This window comes from Thalassophryne amazonica, chromosome 17, assembly GCF_902500255.1.
Source record: "Thalassophryne amazonica chromosome 17, fThaAma1.1, whole genome shotgun sequence".
NCBI lineage: Eukaryota > Metazoa > Chordata > Actinopteri > Batrachoidiformes > Batrachoididae > Thalassophryne > Thalassophryne amazonica.
This window is the reverse complement of record NC_047119.1, coordinates 8,879,657-8,897,538: the sequence shown is the minus strand read 5'-3', so window position 1 is coordinate 8,897,538 and position 17,882 is coordinate 8,879,657. Positions and strand designations below refer to the sequence as shown.

Below are 17,882 nucleotides of genomic sequence, written 5' to 3'. Positions count from 1 at the left end.
AATGTAAGTGTGACATGAATGAAAGCTGCTTTAGGTGTAAAATATGTTTACTTTTCATGTTTCAAGTTTCTGTGTCCAAAAGAGATCTTCAAATTAATAGATTTGGGGGGAAAAGGCCCAAGTAAAAGTGAGCACGGATTGAATGATTTTGCAAACTAACTTTTGAACTTTGTTCTCTTAAACCTACAGTTAGCTATCAATCCCCTGACTGTGTAAGAACACGTGTGATTGGTTAGAAGTGCTGTCCACCCCTGTGACTTCCCCTATCTCAGTTCTACAGTTCACTGTTTTTGCCACAGTTGCCAGCTTCACTTCAGGTCTCACAGCTGATACCACGATGTCTGACAAAGGTGGCTTTGATACCAACGTGCTGACCCTCACCAGGTTCGTGCTGGAGGAGGGTCAGAAGGCCCACGGCACAGGCGAGCTCACCAACCTGCTCAACTCCATCTGCACAGCTGTCAAAGCCATTTCTACTGCTGTCAGGAAGGCTGGGATCGCAAACCTGTGAGTGTTGTCACCAACACCTATTTTCTGTCCTTCAGTTTATATTTTTAAAGATTTATATGGTGCTTATACAGCGCTTACGTTTTTCCACAGTTTGTTATGTTACAGCCTTATTCCAAAATGATAAAATTATTTTTTTCTCAAATTCTACACATAATACCCCATAATGACAATGTGAAAAAATGTTGGAGGTTTTTTTTTTTTTAGATTTTTACAAATTTATTAAAAACAAAAACCCAAGAAACCACGTGTATATAAGTATTCAGAGCTTTTGCCATGAAGCTCAACATTGAGTTCAGGTGCATCCTGTTTCCACTGATCATCCTTGAGATGTTTCTACAGCTTAATTGGAGTCCACCTGGGGTAAATTCAGTTGATTGGACATGATTTAGAAAGGCACACACCTGTCTACATATAAGGTCCCACAGTTGACAGAACACAAACCAAGCATGAAGTCAAAGAAATTGTCTTTAGACCTCCGAGACAGGATTGTCTCAAGGCACAAATCTGGGGAAGGGCACAGAAATATTTTTGCTGCTTTGAAGGTCCCATCTGTAAATGGAAGAAGCAAAGAACCACTCTACCAAGAGCTGGCAACCCGTACAAATTGAGTGATCGGGTGAGAAGGGCCTTAGCCAGGGAGGTCACCAAGAACCTGATGGTCACTCTGTCAGAGCTCCAGCATTCCTCCGTGCAGAAAGGAGAATCTTCCAGAAGGACAACCATCTCTGCAGCAATCCATTAATCAGGCCTGTATGGTAGAGTGGCCAGAAGGAAGCCACTCCTTAGTAAAGGCACATGGCATCCCACCTGGTGTTTGCTAAAAGGCACCTGAAGGACTCTCAGACTATAAGACACAAAATTCTCTGGTCTGATGAGACACAGATTGAACTCTTTGGTGTCGTGTTTGGAGGAAACCAGGCACCATCCCTACAGTGAAGCGTGGTGGTGGCAGCATCATGCTGTGGGGATGTTTTTCAGCAGCAGGAACTGGGAGACTAGTCAGGATTGAGGGAAAGATGAATGCAGCAATGTACGGAGACATCCTGGATGAAAACCTGCTCCAGAGCGCTCTTGACCTCAGACTGGGGCGATGGTTCATCTTTCAGCAGGACAATGACCATAAACACACAGCCAAGATATCAAAGGAGTAGCTTCAGGACAACTCTGTGAACCAGACCTGAATCTGACTGAACATCTCTGAAGAGATCCGAAAATGTCTGTGCACCGACGCTCCCCATCCAACCTGATGGAGCTTGAGAGGTGCTGCAAAGAGGAATGGACAAAACTGCCCAAAGATAGGTGCACCAAGCTTGTGGTATCATGTTCAAGAAGACTAGAGGCTGTAATTGCTGGCAAAGGTGCATCAACAAAGTATTGCTAAAAGGGTGTGAATACTTATGTACGGGTGATTTCTTCGATCTTTATTTTTAATAAATTTGCAACCCCCCCCCCCCCCCCAAAAAAAAAAAAACGTTTTTCATGTTGTCATTTGTCATTATGGGGTGTTGTGAGTAGAATTTTGAGGAAAAAATGAATTTAGTCCATTTTGGAATAAGGTTGTAACATATAATGTGGAAAAAGTGAAGCGTTGTGAATACTTTCCAGATGCGCCGTATATTTCAACTTGCATATTCGTGCATCCGAATATCAAGATTGATTAGGAGGATAAAGAGCAGCTATGATGGGTGAATGAGAAGTTTTGAGCCTGACCCAGAAAAAGTAGTGAAAAAAACCCCTCTCTTTTACAAATGACACTAGAATATTCATCTCCGCTCTCTGAAAAGGTATGGTATCGCTGGCAGCACCAATGTGACTGGGGACCAGGTGAAGAAACTAGACGTCCTGGCCAATGACCTGGTCATCAACATGATCAAGTCATCCTTCTCCTCCTGTGTTCTGGTGTCAGAGGAAGATGAGAAGGCCATTATTGTAGAACCAGACAAGCAGGTACGTGTGTCTGTACAGTGAACATACATGATTGCCTGCTATATGTTTTTGCTGTGTTTCCAATATAATCATGGTATCAATAAAAAACATTGTCTTTCAACTGACAGGGAAAATACATTGTCTGTTTTGATCCACTGGATGGCTCCTCAAACATCGACTGTCTTGTCTCTATCGGAACAATCTTTGCCATCTACAAGAAGGTTTGTAACTGTGATCTTCCATGAAAGACCTTGTCTTTGTCAGGTCATGTTCTTTCAGGAGAGTTTTCTCTGCTTCCTTCAGGACGCCGTTATGCTTCCCCAGTTTGTAAAACCAACTGGTTTTTAAAGTCATTTATCCTTTCGGCGATTTGACTTTTATATGCTCCATAGGTCTACCATGTTTTTATTTATTTATTTATTTATTCTTGCTATTCATTTTAACTCCTTAAGTCTGTTTTCATTAGTTTTATTGTTATTATATGTTATGTTATTGTGGGTTTATTTTTAACAGACTACTCATATGAAATTGCCACATGTAGGATTAATAAAATTGATTGATTGATTGATTGAAGCCTCTTTGGTGACTGATTTGAAAAAAAAAAACATAAATCAAAATAAAACACAAAACAAATACAAAAAAAAAAAAACCCTGTAACTACGTGAAGATTATTCTGTGTCTGCAAAAACTGAACTTTAGACGTGCTGTGGAATTTCCCCCCTTTGCTAAAACATCAAACACTCAATGGTGGAGCACTTTCTTATCTGTCAGAGCTTGTGCAGCTTCACATGCTCCTCATTTTCAAGTTTCGGGCTTCTTCTGTTTCCAAGGTGAAAAAGAAGCCAGCAGGCTGTAGTCATTCCTTTGTCCTGTTAGGTTTTGTGAAAAAAAAAAAACTAACAAATTCTAGTGTCTTTTAATGTTTAACTTAAAGGATATTTTCTCCCATTGTCTATAGTTATAAAACCAACACAGTCGCATGGCGGCGCTTGATGTCATCATGAAAACTGATCTAATCTATTAGATTGTGATATCTTCCTGAAATGCAGTAGTTTTTCGTATCAGTCTCATTTCGTTATGCTGTCACGATCTGATAGATCAAAACCTGCCGGGACATTAGAGAGTTAAACTGCCAATTCACAAAAAATACTACATTTCATGATAGTATCACAATCTAATACTGTGAGATTGGGTTGTATAAAACAATGGCATGAGTTCATTATTTCATTGTGGTTTTGTAATTAGGTGCCTATATTGAAACTGATGCTTGAAATTATTCTGTTCTTATAGTCGTTGTATGACTGAGTCTTTCAATTTTGATTTTTAAACCCCTGTGCTTTAATTGTTTTATTCAATTACTTGTACTATATTGATGATGTAGTAAAGTAGATTTTCCTGACAACATGATAATATTATTATGACCTGAATATAGATATAAACCAAGAATGAATCTAGTTATATCTGTCGCAAACAGTGCGTCAAAAATCTGTATTTTAACTGCTGAGGAGCCTCACCACTTCTGTTGTGCACAGAATGTCTGCCAGTCTTGTGAAGTTTTTTTCTCTGTTTTGCACCATAGACCACTGATGATAAACCATGTGAGAAGGATGCACTGCAGCCTGGAAGAAACATTGTGGCTGCTGGTTACGCACTGTATGGCAGTGCCACCATGATGGTCCTTTCCACTGGACAAGGAGTTAATTGCTTCATGCTTGACCCGGTAAGACTTTAGTAAAATACAAAATAATATAAACTTATGATGTTGTCAGTTCTGCACAAAAATTTGAGCAGAAAGATGTTCCTTGAGTTTAAGCCCCGTATTCATTTTCATGGATTTGCATGATCCCGGAAGCTCAGAGTTGATAACCGTGACAAGTTGGTGTGTGAAGATCATGGTTGCCCACAACATGATCTAGTACCCAGTTTGATGATGTAACATGCTGAGATTGTGCCATGCAATCTTTATAAAAACACCACCACCACACCCGTAAGTATAACCACAATAATAGTACTTCCGAAAAACCTCCCAGTGATGTTATGGTATGATCCGTGGAAATGCAACGGATTACTAAAGTATGTCAAAGTTCACAAAATTTGAAACTTTTTGAAATAGGGTTAATAGGGATTTAAAAAGGAATAGTTTGCACCATGTGTTATGCTTAGTTATCATGTTACAACCCAGTCTCACGGCATGTCATGATTCAGCATCACAAAATATTACATTAATCTATTGGTTTGTGATATTGTCATGAAAACTGCAAAATGTTCGTAATGGGAGCACAAATTTATTCTAATACATTCCGTGACAGCTGCATGAAATTAAAAGTGATGCAAGGGCATCTGGGGTGGGTGGGGGGTTATGGTTAGGGTTAGGAGTAGGGTTAGTAATAGTGAGTTTAAAAACCCTGTCACGAAAATTTGAATCACTGAGTCACAGAAGCACAAAAACAAACAAACAAACAAAAAACCCAACATGAGACTGGGTTGCGTGTTACAGGGTAACATAATGTTATATGCCATAGAATCCAATGGATGTCAACATTTTTTGACCTTTACTTTGCAGACCAAGCACTCAACACAGTCAAACTATTCCATTTGTTAATCCTATTAGTTCAACCAATCATTTTCACCGTTTTTTACCAAAATTGGAGCAACTTTATGTTTTGACCCCTGTACAAACTGTAAATTGGCATTTGTCATCATTCTTGCTGTTTTCACCCCATAACTCCATAGTATTCATTGATAGATAGTCCAAACTATACCTTTTTGGAATATTTATGATCAGACAAATAATATCACATAATTTTCAATATGATTGGAGCATGTTGTAATTTTGACCCCTACCTAGCTGCCAACTGAAAATTCAAGTGGTCGAGCTTTTTTTTCAAAAGAGTAATGAATATTTGTGCCAAATTTGGTGCTTGCGTCACCATCTGAAAGATTCCTCTGTGAATATGCTGTTATCTGGTGCACTAGGAGGATTTTAATAAAATCTGGAAAGAGAAGGTCCTTTTGTCTGGTGACGCTTCATTAAATTTTGAGGGATTGTTTCTTTACTGCCTTCCTCTTCCTTTCACTGATTTCCTTGTATTTAACAAACCTGTCTTATGATAGCACAAAGATGTCATATACAAATATACCCTTGGAGTCATCACGGAGGTCTTGGAAAATCTTGCGCCTCTTGTGTATCACATTCTAAAGACACAAGTTAGCTTAGCAGGGTGCAAAAGAAGTTTGCAGGCTACAAGGATTTTTCTTGTCGTACATACTCCTGTGCATTGGAACAGTCTGCCTGAAGAAACTAGACTGTTTTCTTGAATCCTTCAAGTTAAAACCTAAAACATAATCTAATCTGTGTTACTAAAAATGACTGGTCTTACTGTTTTATGTTTCTTTTATTGTGTATTTTAGAAACTATGGCCTATTGGGGATTAACTTAACTCAGTTCTTATCTATGTTTGTATTCTTTTTTATATGCTGCTTTTGTCCTTTTTCAGCACGTTATACTGTCATGTTGTCATTATTTCTTGAAAGGTACTACAGAAATAAATGTAGTAGTTGTAGTTGTAGTAATCCTGCTCAAAAACGAAGATTAAATCCAGTCTCCTCTCAATTGGCCAAGATCACAATGTTTGTCCTCTAGTTGAAGTTTGTGCTATATGAGCTCCCAACTAAAAATTCCATATGGTTTGTTTTCAGAATGATATTTGACTGTGTTTGACATTGGTTTTTGAATTTCTCTTTCAGGCAATTGGAGAGTTCATCTTGGTGGATCAAAATGTAAAGATTAAGAAAAAGGGAAAAATCTACAGTTTGAATGAGGGATACGCTCAGCATTTTTATCCAGATGTGACAGAGTACATACAAAAGAAGAAGTACCCAGAGGTAACAGCAGTATATTCACACTACTGGAAATACAGTTGTACTGCAGCATGACTTGTAAATCCTCAAATCTACTCGATGTCAAATGTTCTACTATATATGAAAATTCAGTAAGGTATGTCTTATATATTATATTCCAATTCTAAGGTGGAACTATGCTAGTATACTAAGGTATATCTAAATATCTAAAAAAGGAAAGGTAAAATAGAAGAGTAGAAAAGAGTAGAGTAGAGCCACTTAGGTGCCTGGTCTTGAGAACCAGGGATGGTAGGTTGAAAAGCTTTGTTATCCCATGGGAACTCTCCCTACCCACCCAAGCGGCTCAAGAAAAAAGTATATATAATAATAAATAATAAGACATCATATATATATATATATATATATATATATATATATATATATATATATATATATATATATATATATATATATATAACTATATTTAAATATTAAGGTTAATAAACAACATATACAATAAATATGGTATTATACAAGGTGTGTTAGAAAAGTATCCGACCTTTTTATTTTTTTCAAAAACCTGATGGACTTGAATCACGTGTGCTTGCGTGAGCCAACCTTGAACCTTCGTGCGCATGCGTGAACTTTTTCACGCATGCGAATCCATCAAATCCATCAGGTTTTTGAAAAAAATTAAAAGGTCGGATACTTTTCTAACAGACCTAGAAAACTATCCGACCTTTTTATTTTTTGCAAAAACTATATGGATTTGAATTATGTGTGATTGCATCAGCCAAGCTTGAACCGTCGTGCGCATGCGTGAGTTTCTTCACGCCTGTCGGTTGCGTCATTCGCCTGTGGGCAGGCTTTGAGTGAGCAGTGGTCCACCCCCCTGGTCGGATTTTCATTGTGAGGAAAATGTCTGAACGATTTGGAGCTTTGCTGCATCAAATTTTTCCAGAAACTGTGAGAGACCTCCAGGTGGACACCATTCGGAAGATTCAGACGGCTTTCAGGGACGATTCTATGGGGATCACATAGATTAAGGAGTGTTACAACCGGTTTAAAGATGGCACACAATGGCAGAGGGCGCGCCGCGCTCCAAGTGGCAATCGACAGGCTGAAACGACCAGATCATTTCCAAACGGAACGCTGTGTTGATCCGGGATGTCATCTGACTACTACAGAAATGGCAGAAGAGGTGGACATCAGCACTTTTTCGGCACATTCCACTGTTACAGGAGTTTTTGTCATGAAAAGACGTGTGGAGGAATTCTCGCGTCGGGACGGAGCTGCTAATGGTGCGGGACAAAAAGCAACGCCGTGATGAAGTCTCACAGGACATGTTGTGGCATGTCCAGCTCGTCCACAATTTCTCGGATAGTCACACGACTGAAAAGCCACTGAAAGCCGTCTGAATCTTCCGAATGGTGCAAGAGCTGGGCATGTCAGGGCATGTCCTGTGAGACCAACACGGAGGTGCTTTTAGTGGTCAGACGACATCCCGGATCAACACAGCGTTCACTTTGGAAATGATCTGGTCGTTTCAGCCTGTCGATCACCGCTCGGAGCGCGGCGCGCCCTCCGCCATTGTGCGCCGTCTTTAAACTGGTTGTAACACTCCTTAATCTGTGTGATCCCCATAGAATCGTCCCTGAAAGCCGTCTGAATCTTCCGAATGGTGTGTACCTGGCTGTCTCTCACAGTTTCTGGATAAATTTGATGCAGCAAAGCTCCAAATCGTTCAGACATTTTCCTCGTGATAAAAATCCAACGAGGGGGCTGGACCACTGCTCACTCAAAGCCTGCTCACAGGTGAATGACGCAACCGACAGGCGTGAAAAACTCATGCATGCGCACGAAGGTTCAAGCTTGGCTGATGCAAGCGCATATGATTCAAATCCATATAGCTTTTGCAAAAAATAAAAAGGTCAGATACTTTTCTAACAGACCTCTTATGATATATAATATACAGGAGTAGGTATTAAAACCTAAATATTAATACAGGAGAAGATTGTAGTATAGGTAATTTAGTATGTAGACTAGTAGTAAAATTAAATTATAGTTAGTAGGTTAAGCTATAAATCTGGTATTTTATTATAGAATATTAGCTATTTTTATTTCTATATTTTATTATAGAATATTGATATTATTTTATTATAGAATATTTATTTTATTATATGACAGCTAAAAAAGGATAAATTACACTGAAAAGGTTGTTTGTATTTAAGTAATTAATAAAAAATAAATCGATTTTTAGAGGATTTTCCAAAATCTAAGCATGTACCCTGTAAAATGCAGTGAGGGAAGCCAGACAGGTAGACCGATGGGTACGAATGAGTCCATCTCCTCTAGTTAACACTATCACTCAAAAGCAATAAATGGTATTATCACCAACATAAAAGGACACAATGAGAACCAAATAATTAAAATCGTGTGAACTTTGATGCACCAGATCAACTGAAAATACAGCTTTGTTGAGCTTTTATAAGATCCCTGTCTGCCACCTGCTGCATGCTGATTGGATGCTGGGTTTATGATGGATGAGAAGCAGGTGGGGTTGTCAGTGAGAGAGACAGAAAAAAAAATCTACTAAATCAGAAATAAACCTTAATTTTGTAAATATTTAGCAGTCGTTATGTTCTACAACTCAAATAATGCAGTCATACATCCACACAACCCTACAGAAAGGATTTTGTGTGAATGTTGCTGAATCAGACGCTTCTTCCATGTTATGACATGCACAACGGAATACAGACAAAACAGGTTTGGAAAAACAGTCAATTATACGTTGAGTGACGTGTGGGCAGGCTCGAGGATAGGAGACGTCCGTCCAGAAACGAGCCGGATCCCACACGGCTTCCACCACCAACGGATCTGAAGAACACCGGAGCCGCCAAGTCCTGGGTCCCCAGGTGGCCACCGTCTCCAGCTGTCAGACCTGGTACTGCTGGCAGAGAGAACAGAAACAGTACAGATGAGTGTGAGTTCGCACACTCAGTAATCCTCAGTAATTCCTGTGAAACCAGTTATCTGGTTGGGGTGTGAGGCGAAGCCGTCGCAATCCACACCAAACGCCAATGCAGCAGACAAGGACACCGTCACAGGAAAACGGCTGCAAATAAGATCAGACTATTGTCGTTTTTGATACAGCAGAGAATTACCTTTATGGTAGTTGATTTCTCGGCGGGGAGGTGGAGTTGCAGTCCGGCCTTTATGGTGATGGTGATGAGTAGTGGATGAGTGACAGCTGGTACTGATGATGAGTGACAGCTGTCACTCCCGGTCGCTCCGACACCCTCTCGTGCTTGAAGCCCGCAATTCAAGCAGGGCGCCATCTTGTGGTGGTGGGCCAGAAGTACCTCCTCTTCAGCGGCCCACTTCCCAACTCCCCACTTCCCTCCTGGCGCCCGACCAGGCTTGTCAGGGTGTCGTCGGTAGAAATCGGCAAGGAGGGCCGGGTCCAGGATGAAGCTCCTCTTCACCCAGGAGCGTTCTTCAGGTCCATACCCCTCCCAGTCCACCAAGTACTGGAACCCCCGGCCCTTCCGACGGACATCCAGGAGCCGGCGCACGGTCCAAGCCGGCTCCCTGTCGATGATCTGGGCAGTAGGCGGCGCCAGTCCAGGGGCACAAAGTGGAGAGGTATGGCAGGGCTTGAGTCATGACACATGAAAGACGGGGTGAATCCGCAGTGAAGCTGAAGCTGCCAGCTTCACTGCGGCCAGGCTGAGGAATTTGAGGATTGTGAAAGGTCCTATGAACCTGTCCTTGAGCTTCTGGGATTCCACCTGCAGGGGGATGTCCTTTGTGGATAGCCAAACCTCCTGCCCGGGCTGGTATGCAGGAGTCGGGAAACGCCGGCGGTCTGCATGGGCCTTGGCCCTTGTCCGGGCTTTGAGCAGGGCAGAGCGGGTGGTATGCCACACGCGACGGCACCTCCTCAGATGGGCCTGGACCGAGGGCACCCTGACCTCTCCCTCCACTAGCGGGAACAATGGGGGCTGGTACCCCAAACATACCTCAAACGGGGAGAGGCCGGTAGCAGATGATACTTGACTATTGTGAGCGTACTCGATCCAGGCCAGATGGTTGCTCCAGGCTGTCGGGTGCGCGGAGGTCACGCAGCAGAGGGCCTGCTCCAAATCCTGGTTCACCCGCTCTGCCTGTCCTTTCGTCTGAGGATGGTACCCGGACGAGAGACTTACGGTGACCCCCAGTTCCCTGCAGAAACTCCTCCAGACCTGAGAGGAGAACTGAGGACCACGATCCGAGACGATGTCCGATGGAATCCCATGCAGACGCACGATGTGGTGGACCAGGAGGTCTGCAGTCTCCTGGGCCGTCGGGAACTTCGGGAGGGCCACGAAGTGGGCCGCCTTGGAGAACCGGTCCACTATCGTGAGGATGGTGGTCATGCCCTGGGACAGCGGGAGGCCCGTGACGAAGTCCAGGACGATGTGAGACCAGGGGCGATGAGGCACGGGCAAAGGCTGGAGGAGGCCTGGGGCCTTATGGTGGTCTGCTTTGCCCCTGGCGCAGGTGGTGCAGGCCTGGATGTATTCCCGGACGTCGGCTTCCAGAGTCACCCACCAGAAGCGCTGCCAGACCACTGCCACGGTTCTTCGCACCCCTGGATGGCAGGAGAGCTTGGAATCATGACAGAAGTATAGGACTGCAGCCCTGGCCTCTGGTGGGACGTACAACATGTTCTTCGGACCGGTCCCTGGGTCCGGGTTCCGTGTCAGGGCCTTCAGGACGGTCTTCTCCACGTCCCAGGTGAGGGTGGCCACGACAGTGGACTCGGGGATGATGGTTTCCGTTGGGTCTGACAGTTCAGTCTTAACTTCTGTTGTGTGGGCCGCCAGAAGAGGAGGTACTGCTGGCCCACCACCAGAGGGCGCCCTGCCTGGAGTGCGGGCTCCAGGCACCAGAGGGCGCAGCCGCCTCACAGGAGCAGCTAGGGTGACAGCTGTCACGCATCACCTGCAACAGCTGTTACCAATCAGCAGGGGTACATCAGCAGGATGACGTCTCCACCTCTTTGCCGAGATATCGTTCTACCTGGAAGGTAATATTCTCAGCTGACTGCTTGACAGTAACCTTTTGTGACTTTTGTGAGTGATAACAGACCTTTTTTCCAACGAGAAGTGGAGGTAGCTTTCCTGCCGTGCGGATTACTGGGTGCAAACGCGCCCACCTTTAATTGTGTTTTTGTTCCTCGCCAGCAGTACCAGGTCCGACACGCGGAGGCAGTGGCCACCTGGGAGTTCGGGACTTGGCGGCTCCAGTATTCCCGGGGTCTGGTGGCGGAGGAAATCGTGTGGTTCCGGTTCTGCTTTGGACAGGTGTCTCCTATCTTCGAGCCTGCCCACACGACACCTTTGTGGATTGATTCTGATCTATTGTTGTAATCTGTTGTATTTGTTGTGCACATTCACAACAGTAAAGTGTTGTTATTTGACCTACTCCATTGTCCGTTCCTTTGCGCCCCCTGTTGTGGGTCCGTGTACCGACACTTTCCCAACAACTTCCTCCTCATGCACCCGGGACAGGGCATCAGATCATTGGTTCTTCGTCCCGGGATGATAAGTGATCTGAAAGTCAAAACGCCCGAAGAACAGTGACCAGCGGGCTTGCCTGGGGTTCAGACGCTTGGCGGTCCGAATGTACTCCAGGTTCCAATGGTCCGTGAAAACCGTAAATGGTACCGAAGCGCCCTCCAACAGGTGTCTCCACTCCTCCAGAGCCTCTTTCACCGCTAGAAGTTCCCGATTGCCGACGTCATAGTTCCTTTCAGCCGGGGTCAACCTGCGGGAAAAGTAGGCACATGGGTGGAGAACCTTGTCGGACTCCCCACTCTGGGATAGCACGGCTCCTATCCCTGAGTCAGAGGCATCCACCTCAACTATAAACTGGCGTTTTGGATCGGGCTGCACCAGAACTGCCGTCTTTTTTGCCCACAAAAAAGAAACCAGCACCCATCGGGGAGGTGGAATTCTGGATCAACCCGGCAGCTAACGAGTCCCGGATGTAGGTCTCCATTGATTCGCGTTCCGGACGTGAGAGGTTGTACAGCCTGCTGGACGGGTACTCAGCGCCCGGTATCAAATCAATGGCACAATCGTACGGACGGTGCGGGGGCAGCGTGAGTGCCAGATCTTTACTGAAGACGTCAGCAAGGTCATGGTACTCGGCTGGCACTGCCACCAGATTGGGGGGGACTAAAACCTCCTCCTTAGCTGTCACACCGGGTGGAACCGAGGATCCTAAACACTCCCGCGGGCAGGTTTCGCTCCACTGCGTCACAACCCCAGACGGCCAATCAATCTGGGGATTGTGTTTTAACACCCATGGAAAACCCAAAATCACTCGGGAGGTAGAAGGTGTTACATAAAACACAATCTCCTCCCTGTGATTTCCAGACACAACCATTGTCACTGGCTGTGTCTAATGTGTGATTAGTGGAAGAAGGGTGCCATCTAGTGCCCCTACTGACAATGGTGACGGTAAGGCCACTAGAGGGAGCCCAACCTCCCCTCTGACCCCGTGTCCACCAGTGCTGGGGTGTGAAGGGTTAGATCCCCACTCAGGATCGTAACTGGGATGCGTGCAGATCGTCGGGGTTTCCCGCGTGAGTATTATGACCCACTCTTAGCCCAGTCTCTAAGGACGAGTGCTGCTGTTTTGACCATTTGGGGCAGTTTTTCTGCGTGTGCTCGGTCGAGCTGCAGAGAAAACACTCCCCACGGACCAGCCTCCTTTGTCTCTGATCTGATCTCATTTTGGTCCTGCTCGTTTCCCTAACAACGGCAGCAGGGGGAGCTGTCATTACGTGGACTACCCTGGCTGTGGAGTGTGGGGAAGACGGCTCCCTTTCGGACCCGGGAGGAAGAGGGACGGCTTGTGCCTGACCACTCCCTTCGTCTCGCTCCCGTCGGTATTCTGTTAATCGGTTGTCTAACCGTATTACCAGGTTGATAAGCCCGTCTAAATCCCGCGGCTCGTCCTTCGCCACCAGGTGCTCCTTAATGTATTTATAAACAGTTAACAGAGCTGTGTTCACAAACACAAAAGAAATGCACAAAATAAATAAAATTATAATCCCAAACATGGTCATCATCTTTATAAAAAGCAGTAAATCACAATAGTAATAGTCACAGTTTATCTCTGTATTATATTTATAAACACAGGAACTGCTCACATGTGTTGCGTTGAATGCAACTAGTAAAATCTACACTTCATCCATCGCGTTGAGCTTCCCCATCAAAGAAAACCCACATATGTTCTGTCTTTACGTAAAGCAATGTGTCTTTTCACTTTAAAAAAGTAAAGATTTGCATGTACACACTCACTGTCTTTAGACACGCTAACTATCGATTTACGTCACAGGAGCTCATTCTGATAGAACACCAGCCTGACTGTTGCAGACACATAACAGACAGGAACTAAAGTATGATTTTAGGATTTACTCACTTTACCAGCAAAAAAAAAAAATTAAAAAAAAGTTAGAGGACTGAAAGTTAGTGGAACTAAATTTAACAAAAGTTAATTCATCTGCTGATGGTTTTCAAAGTTAGCTGAAAAGCTAATCTGCTAACAAGAAAGTTAACTTCACTAATTAGCGCTTAGTGGATTAGCAGAACTGTGTCCACCACTGTGTATTAGTCAATATGCAAATAAAACTGCATTTTTGATATTATCAAACTGGACCAAACATACTTGTTTGTTTGTTTGTTTGTTTGTTTTTCCCTTCTAGGATGGATCTGCTCCATATGGTGGGCGTTATATTGGTTCAATGGTAGCAGATGTTCATCGCACCCTGGTGTATGGGGGGATCTTTTTATATCCTGCTAATATCAAGAGCCCAAAGGGCAAGGTGAGAGGAAGATTCTGCTTTTTTTCTTTTCTCTCTGATTGAGGTTTGGCTCCATCCAGAGATGGGTGTGGTATCTGTTCTGGAAGCCGTCCTGTGCACCGGCAACATTTCCTGTATGTTCGTTTTGTGAATTGTTTTGTAATTTGTGTCTGTAGCATGACCCAAGCAGAGGCTCACCCCTTTGAGTCTGGTCTGCTTGAGGTTTCTTCCTCAGAGGGAGTTTTTCCTTACCACTGTTGCTCTGGGAGGGGGGTTGGTAAGGTTAGACCTTACTTGTGTGAAGTGCCTTGAGGCAATCTTGTGATTTGGCACTATATAAATGAAATAAATTGAAATTGAATTGAAATTGAAGAGTTTCTGTCAGTGGAAAATTCATATTTGATATCATCTCTGTCACATACGTAAGCAATTTATCTTCCTTGTCCTAAACTCCCAGCTAAGACTGCTGTATGAATGTAACCCCATGGCCTACATCATGGAGCAGGCGGGGGGCTTGGCCACAACTGGATCTGGGAATATTTTGGACATTCATCCCACCAACATCCATCAGCGAGTCCCTGTTGTCCTGGGCTCGCCTGATGATGTGCAGGAGTACATTTCCATCTTTAAGAAACACGCCAAATGAGGTATGTCAGTTTTACACCAAACAAAGAAACAAAAAATTACTTGTAAAAAATTGTGATAATTTTTTTTTTTTTTTTAACAGTTTATTGAAGTCCAGCAAGTGAAGTCAGGTGATAAAGAACCCGAAGCAGAGACTGTGACAAAATCAACAGGACATTAAGTACTTTCCACTTTTACATCTAGAAAAGAACTAAAGAACAAGGCTTTTGATAAAAAAAAAATGTCAATTTTACCATGGTCATTCCAGGTTGTTGCTTGAGACACATAATGTTTGTTTTTTAAATAAAGAAAAAAATAAAAACATGGTGTTCTTATTTGTGGTGCAATATCTCAGGACACATTAGTTAGTTAATGTTAGATAAGGAAGAAGTTATATACAAACTCTAACAATAGCATACATACATTGACACTTCACACAACCAAATTCAAAATCTCAGAGGATAAGAATATAAATCATATTAAACAAGCTAGAAAGCTACTTTTATGTAACACCTAAATAAATTGTCATTTGAAAGAACCCCAAGTGCCGCCACTGCTTTTAGGTGATTCAGCAAAACTACTAGTGCAGTGGATAACTGAAAAAAATGCTTCAAATGGTGATGCAAGCACCAAATTTGGCACACATACTCCTTAGACATTACGCTTAAAAATGCCAAGTGGCCACATGAACTTTCAATAGGCAGCCAAGAAGAGGTCAATTGAAGAATAACACAGGGGTCAAAATGTAAAAATGCTCCAATCATATTGAAAGGTATTCCATATTATTTGTCTGATCATAAAGATTCCTAAAAGGTATAGTTTGGACTATCTGTGAATGAATGTTCTGGAGTTATGGGGTAAAAACAGCAAGAAGGGTGACAAAGGTCAATTTCAGTTTGTACAGGGGTCAAAAGTTAAACTTGCTCCAATTTTGGTAAAAAGTGATGCAAATTATTAGTTTAGTGAATATGGTTTTAAAAAAGAATAGTTTGCATCATGTATCATGCTTAGTTATCATGTTACAGGGTAGCATATGTCACATGTCATAGAATCCAATAGATGCTGACATTGTTAACCTTTACTTTGCAAACCAAGCAGGCAACACAGTCAAAACTGTTCCATTTATTAATCCTATTAGCTCCAGCAGTAATTTGCACCACGTTTTACCAAAATTGGAGCAACTTTAACTTTTGACCCCTGTACAAACTGAAATTGACTTTTGTCAGTGTTTTTGCTGTTTTACATCATAACTCCATAACATTCATTCACAGATAGCCCAAACTATACCTTTTTGGAATCTTTATGATCAGACAAATAATATGGAATACCTTTCAATATGATTGGAGCATTTTTAAATTTTGACCCCTGTGTAATTCTTCAATTGACCCCTTCTTGGCCGCCTAATGAAATTCATGTGGCCACTCGGCATTATTAAAAGAGTAATCTCTAAGGAGTATGTGTGCCAAATTTGGTGCTTGCATCACCATTTGAAGGATCCCTCAGTAAATATTCACTTATCTGCTGCACTATACAAGAGCTTTGAACCCAAACCATCAAAAAATATTTGATTGTAGTTTCCAGCAACAACCATTCCCAATCAGATATGAAAAATGTATCCGCATTAAATAAAACACGTTCTGACCACAAAGTTGATGTCACATGTGCACTTGGTGTTGAACTGAATAATTAAATGACAAAAACAATCCATAGGCACTGTTATTTTCTGGCTCTGAATGATTTATTTCCTGTACTGTGCTGAATCCATGTTTTTACAGCTACTGAAACCCGGTTCATTTTTCATGCGCGCTCATTAGTGTCACTGTGTTCCAGCACTTGGGACAGACAGAGACACGCCTACGCTTGTTTATTTCCATTTTGTTCCGTCTGTGTATGATTATAGGTTTCTGGGTCAATATTTAGATTCTGCAGGAAATGCAAAACCAAGTTTATTTTTCTGCCGCTACTGTGAGCGTGCACTCATATGTGTGTGCAAAGGCACACATGCATAAAGGAAAAAAAGAGCTAATTAACCGATTTAATCCAGTTCTAAAAGCCTTGTGTTTGATATAAGCTTGAAGAGTTTAAAGTGTTGTTGCACTGCAGGCTGTGCTGTACGTTTTGAGAAAGGCATTTCCTTCTTTCTCCCCAAAGGAGTCTTTTGTTACATGTGGCTGATTCACTGCCTGCACGTTAATTGTTTGCAACAATAACAGCATTATTTCAGAATGAGTTTGTTCAACAGCAGTAGATACTCAGGATGTTGGAGCCAAACCGCTTTTTGATGTGTTAGAAATTGTTCATTTGTTTGATGTAACTTTGTTATGTTCCATTTCTCTTGTGGTCCCTCCACCAACAGCAGCGTAAGACTTGGAAATCAAAAATGTAGATGAGTGGGTGAGTGAGTTAGCTTGGCTACATCTGAATACTCATCCTAGCTAACTTTAGCGATACTTCCCATGACATCATGCATCTGATAACTTCGGTTTGTTGATTCACGTGGTTGGCTTCATTGTAGGTTCAGACACCTTGACACTTGCATGCGTTAAACCACCGCCCTGCCGAGCAATTTGTCGTGCCAATGTGATCAGTTTTGTTCTGCTGGACGCTACGCAGTGTGCCACTGGACACTGTGTTATGTAATACAGTTATTTCGTAACAGATTAATCATTTGCTCTCGGAGTTTGGCTGATGAAGCTACCTGTAATCGCTCCTGGAATCACGGAGGAATGTTCTACAGCTGCAGCTGTTTTCATGCACTTCATGATGTGGAGAACACGTTTGGAGTCTTCTCAAAGGTAATTATAGGTAAAAGTTATATTTTAATGGCTTGGTAAAACATTTGCATTTTGCAGGGAGAGCTCCCCCTGTTGGAGAGAGCCAGTAACATTAGAAATGTGAGACTAAACCACACCGATTGTTAACACCCACATTGCATAAAAGTGTTGTACAAGCTACTTCTTGTGCCTTCACAAGATGGACACAGGTCTGATTTTTGTTGTGAACTTTAATAAGCTAAAAATGAGAAATACAATGGTTTGGATCTTGGTAAGTGGCAGAAAATTACATGAAAGAACCGGGTAAAAATAACGAACCTAAGCTAATGTTAGCATTGGCTAACTAAGAT

General features: G+C 42.8%; 1 protein-coding gene across 1 annotated transcript; it reads left to right on the top strand.

Annotated features, from left to right (window-relative positions):
* The first annotated feature begins 280 nt into the window (after positions 1 to 280).
* On the top strand, positions 281 to 15,066 carry fbp1b (fructose-1,6-bisphosphatase 1b). Its single transcript, XM_034192165.1, has 8 exons — positions 281 to 507; positions 2,295 to 2,457; positions 2,565 to 2,657; positions 4,016 to 4,156; positions 6,184 to 6,321; positions 14,036 to 14,155; positions 14,592 to 14,781; positions 14,862 to 15,066. The coding sequence occupies exons 1-7, from the start codon at positions 338 to 340 to the stop codon at positions 14,778 to 14,780; spliced, it is 1,014 nt and encodes a 337-aa protein (XP_034048056.1). The 5' UTR covers positions 281 to 337; the 3' UTR covers position 14,781; positions 14,862 to 15,066.
* The last annotated feature ends 2,816 nt before the right edge of the window (positions 15,067 to 17,882 follow it).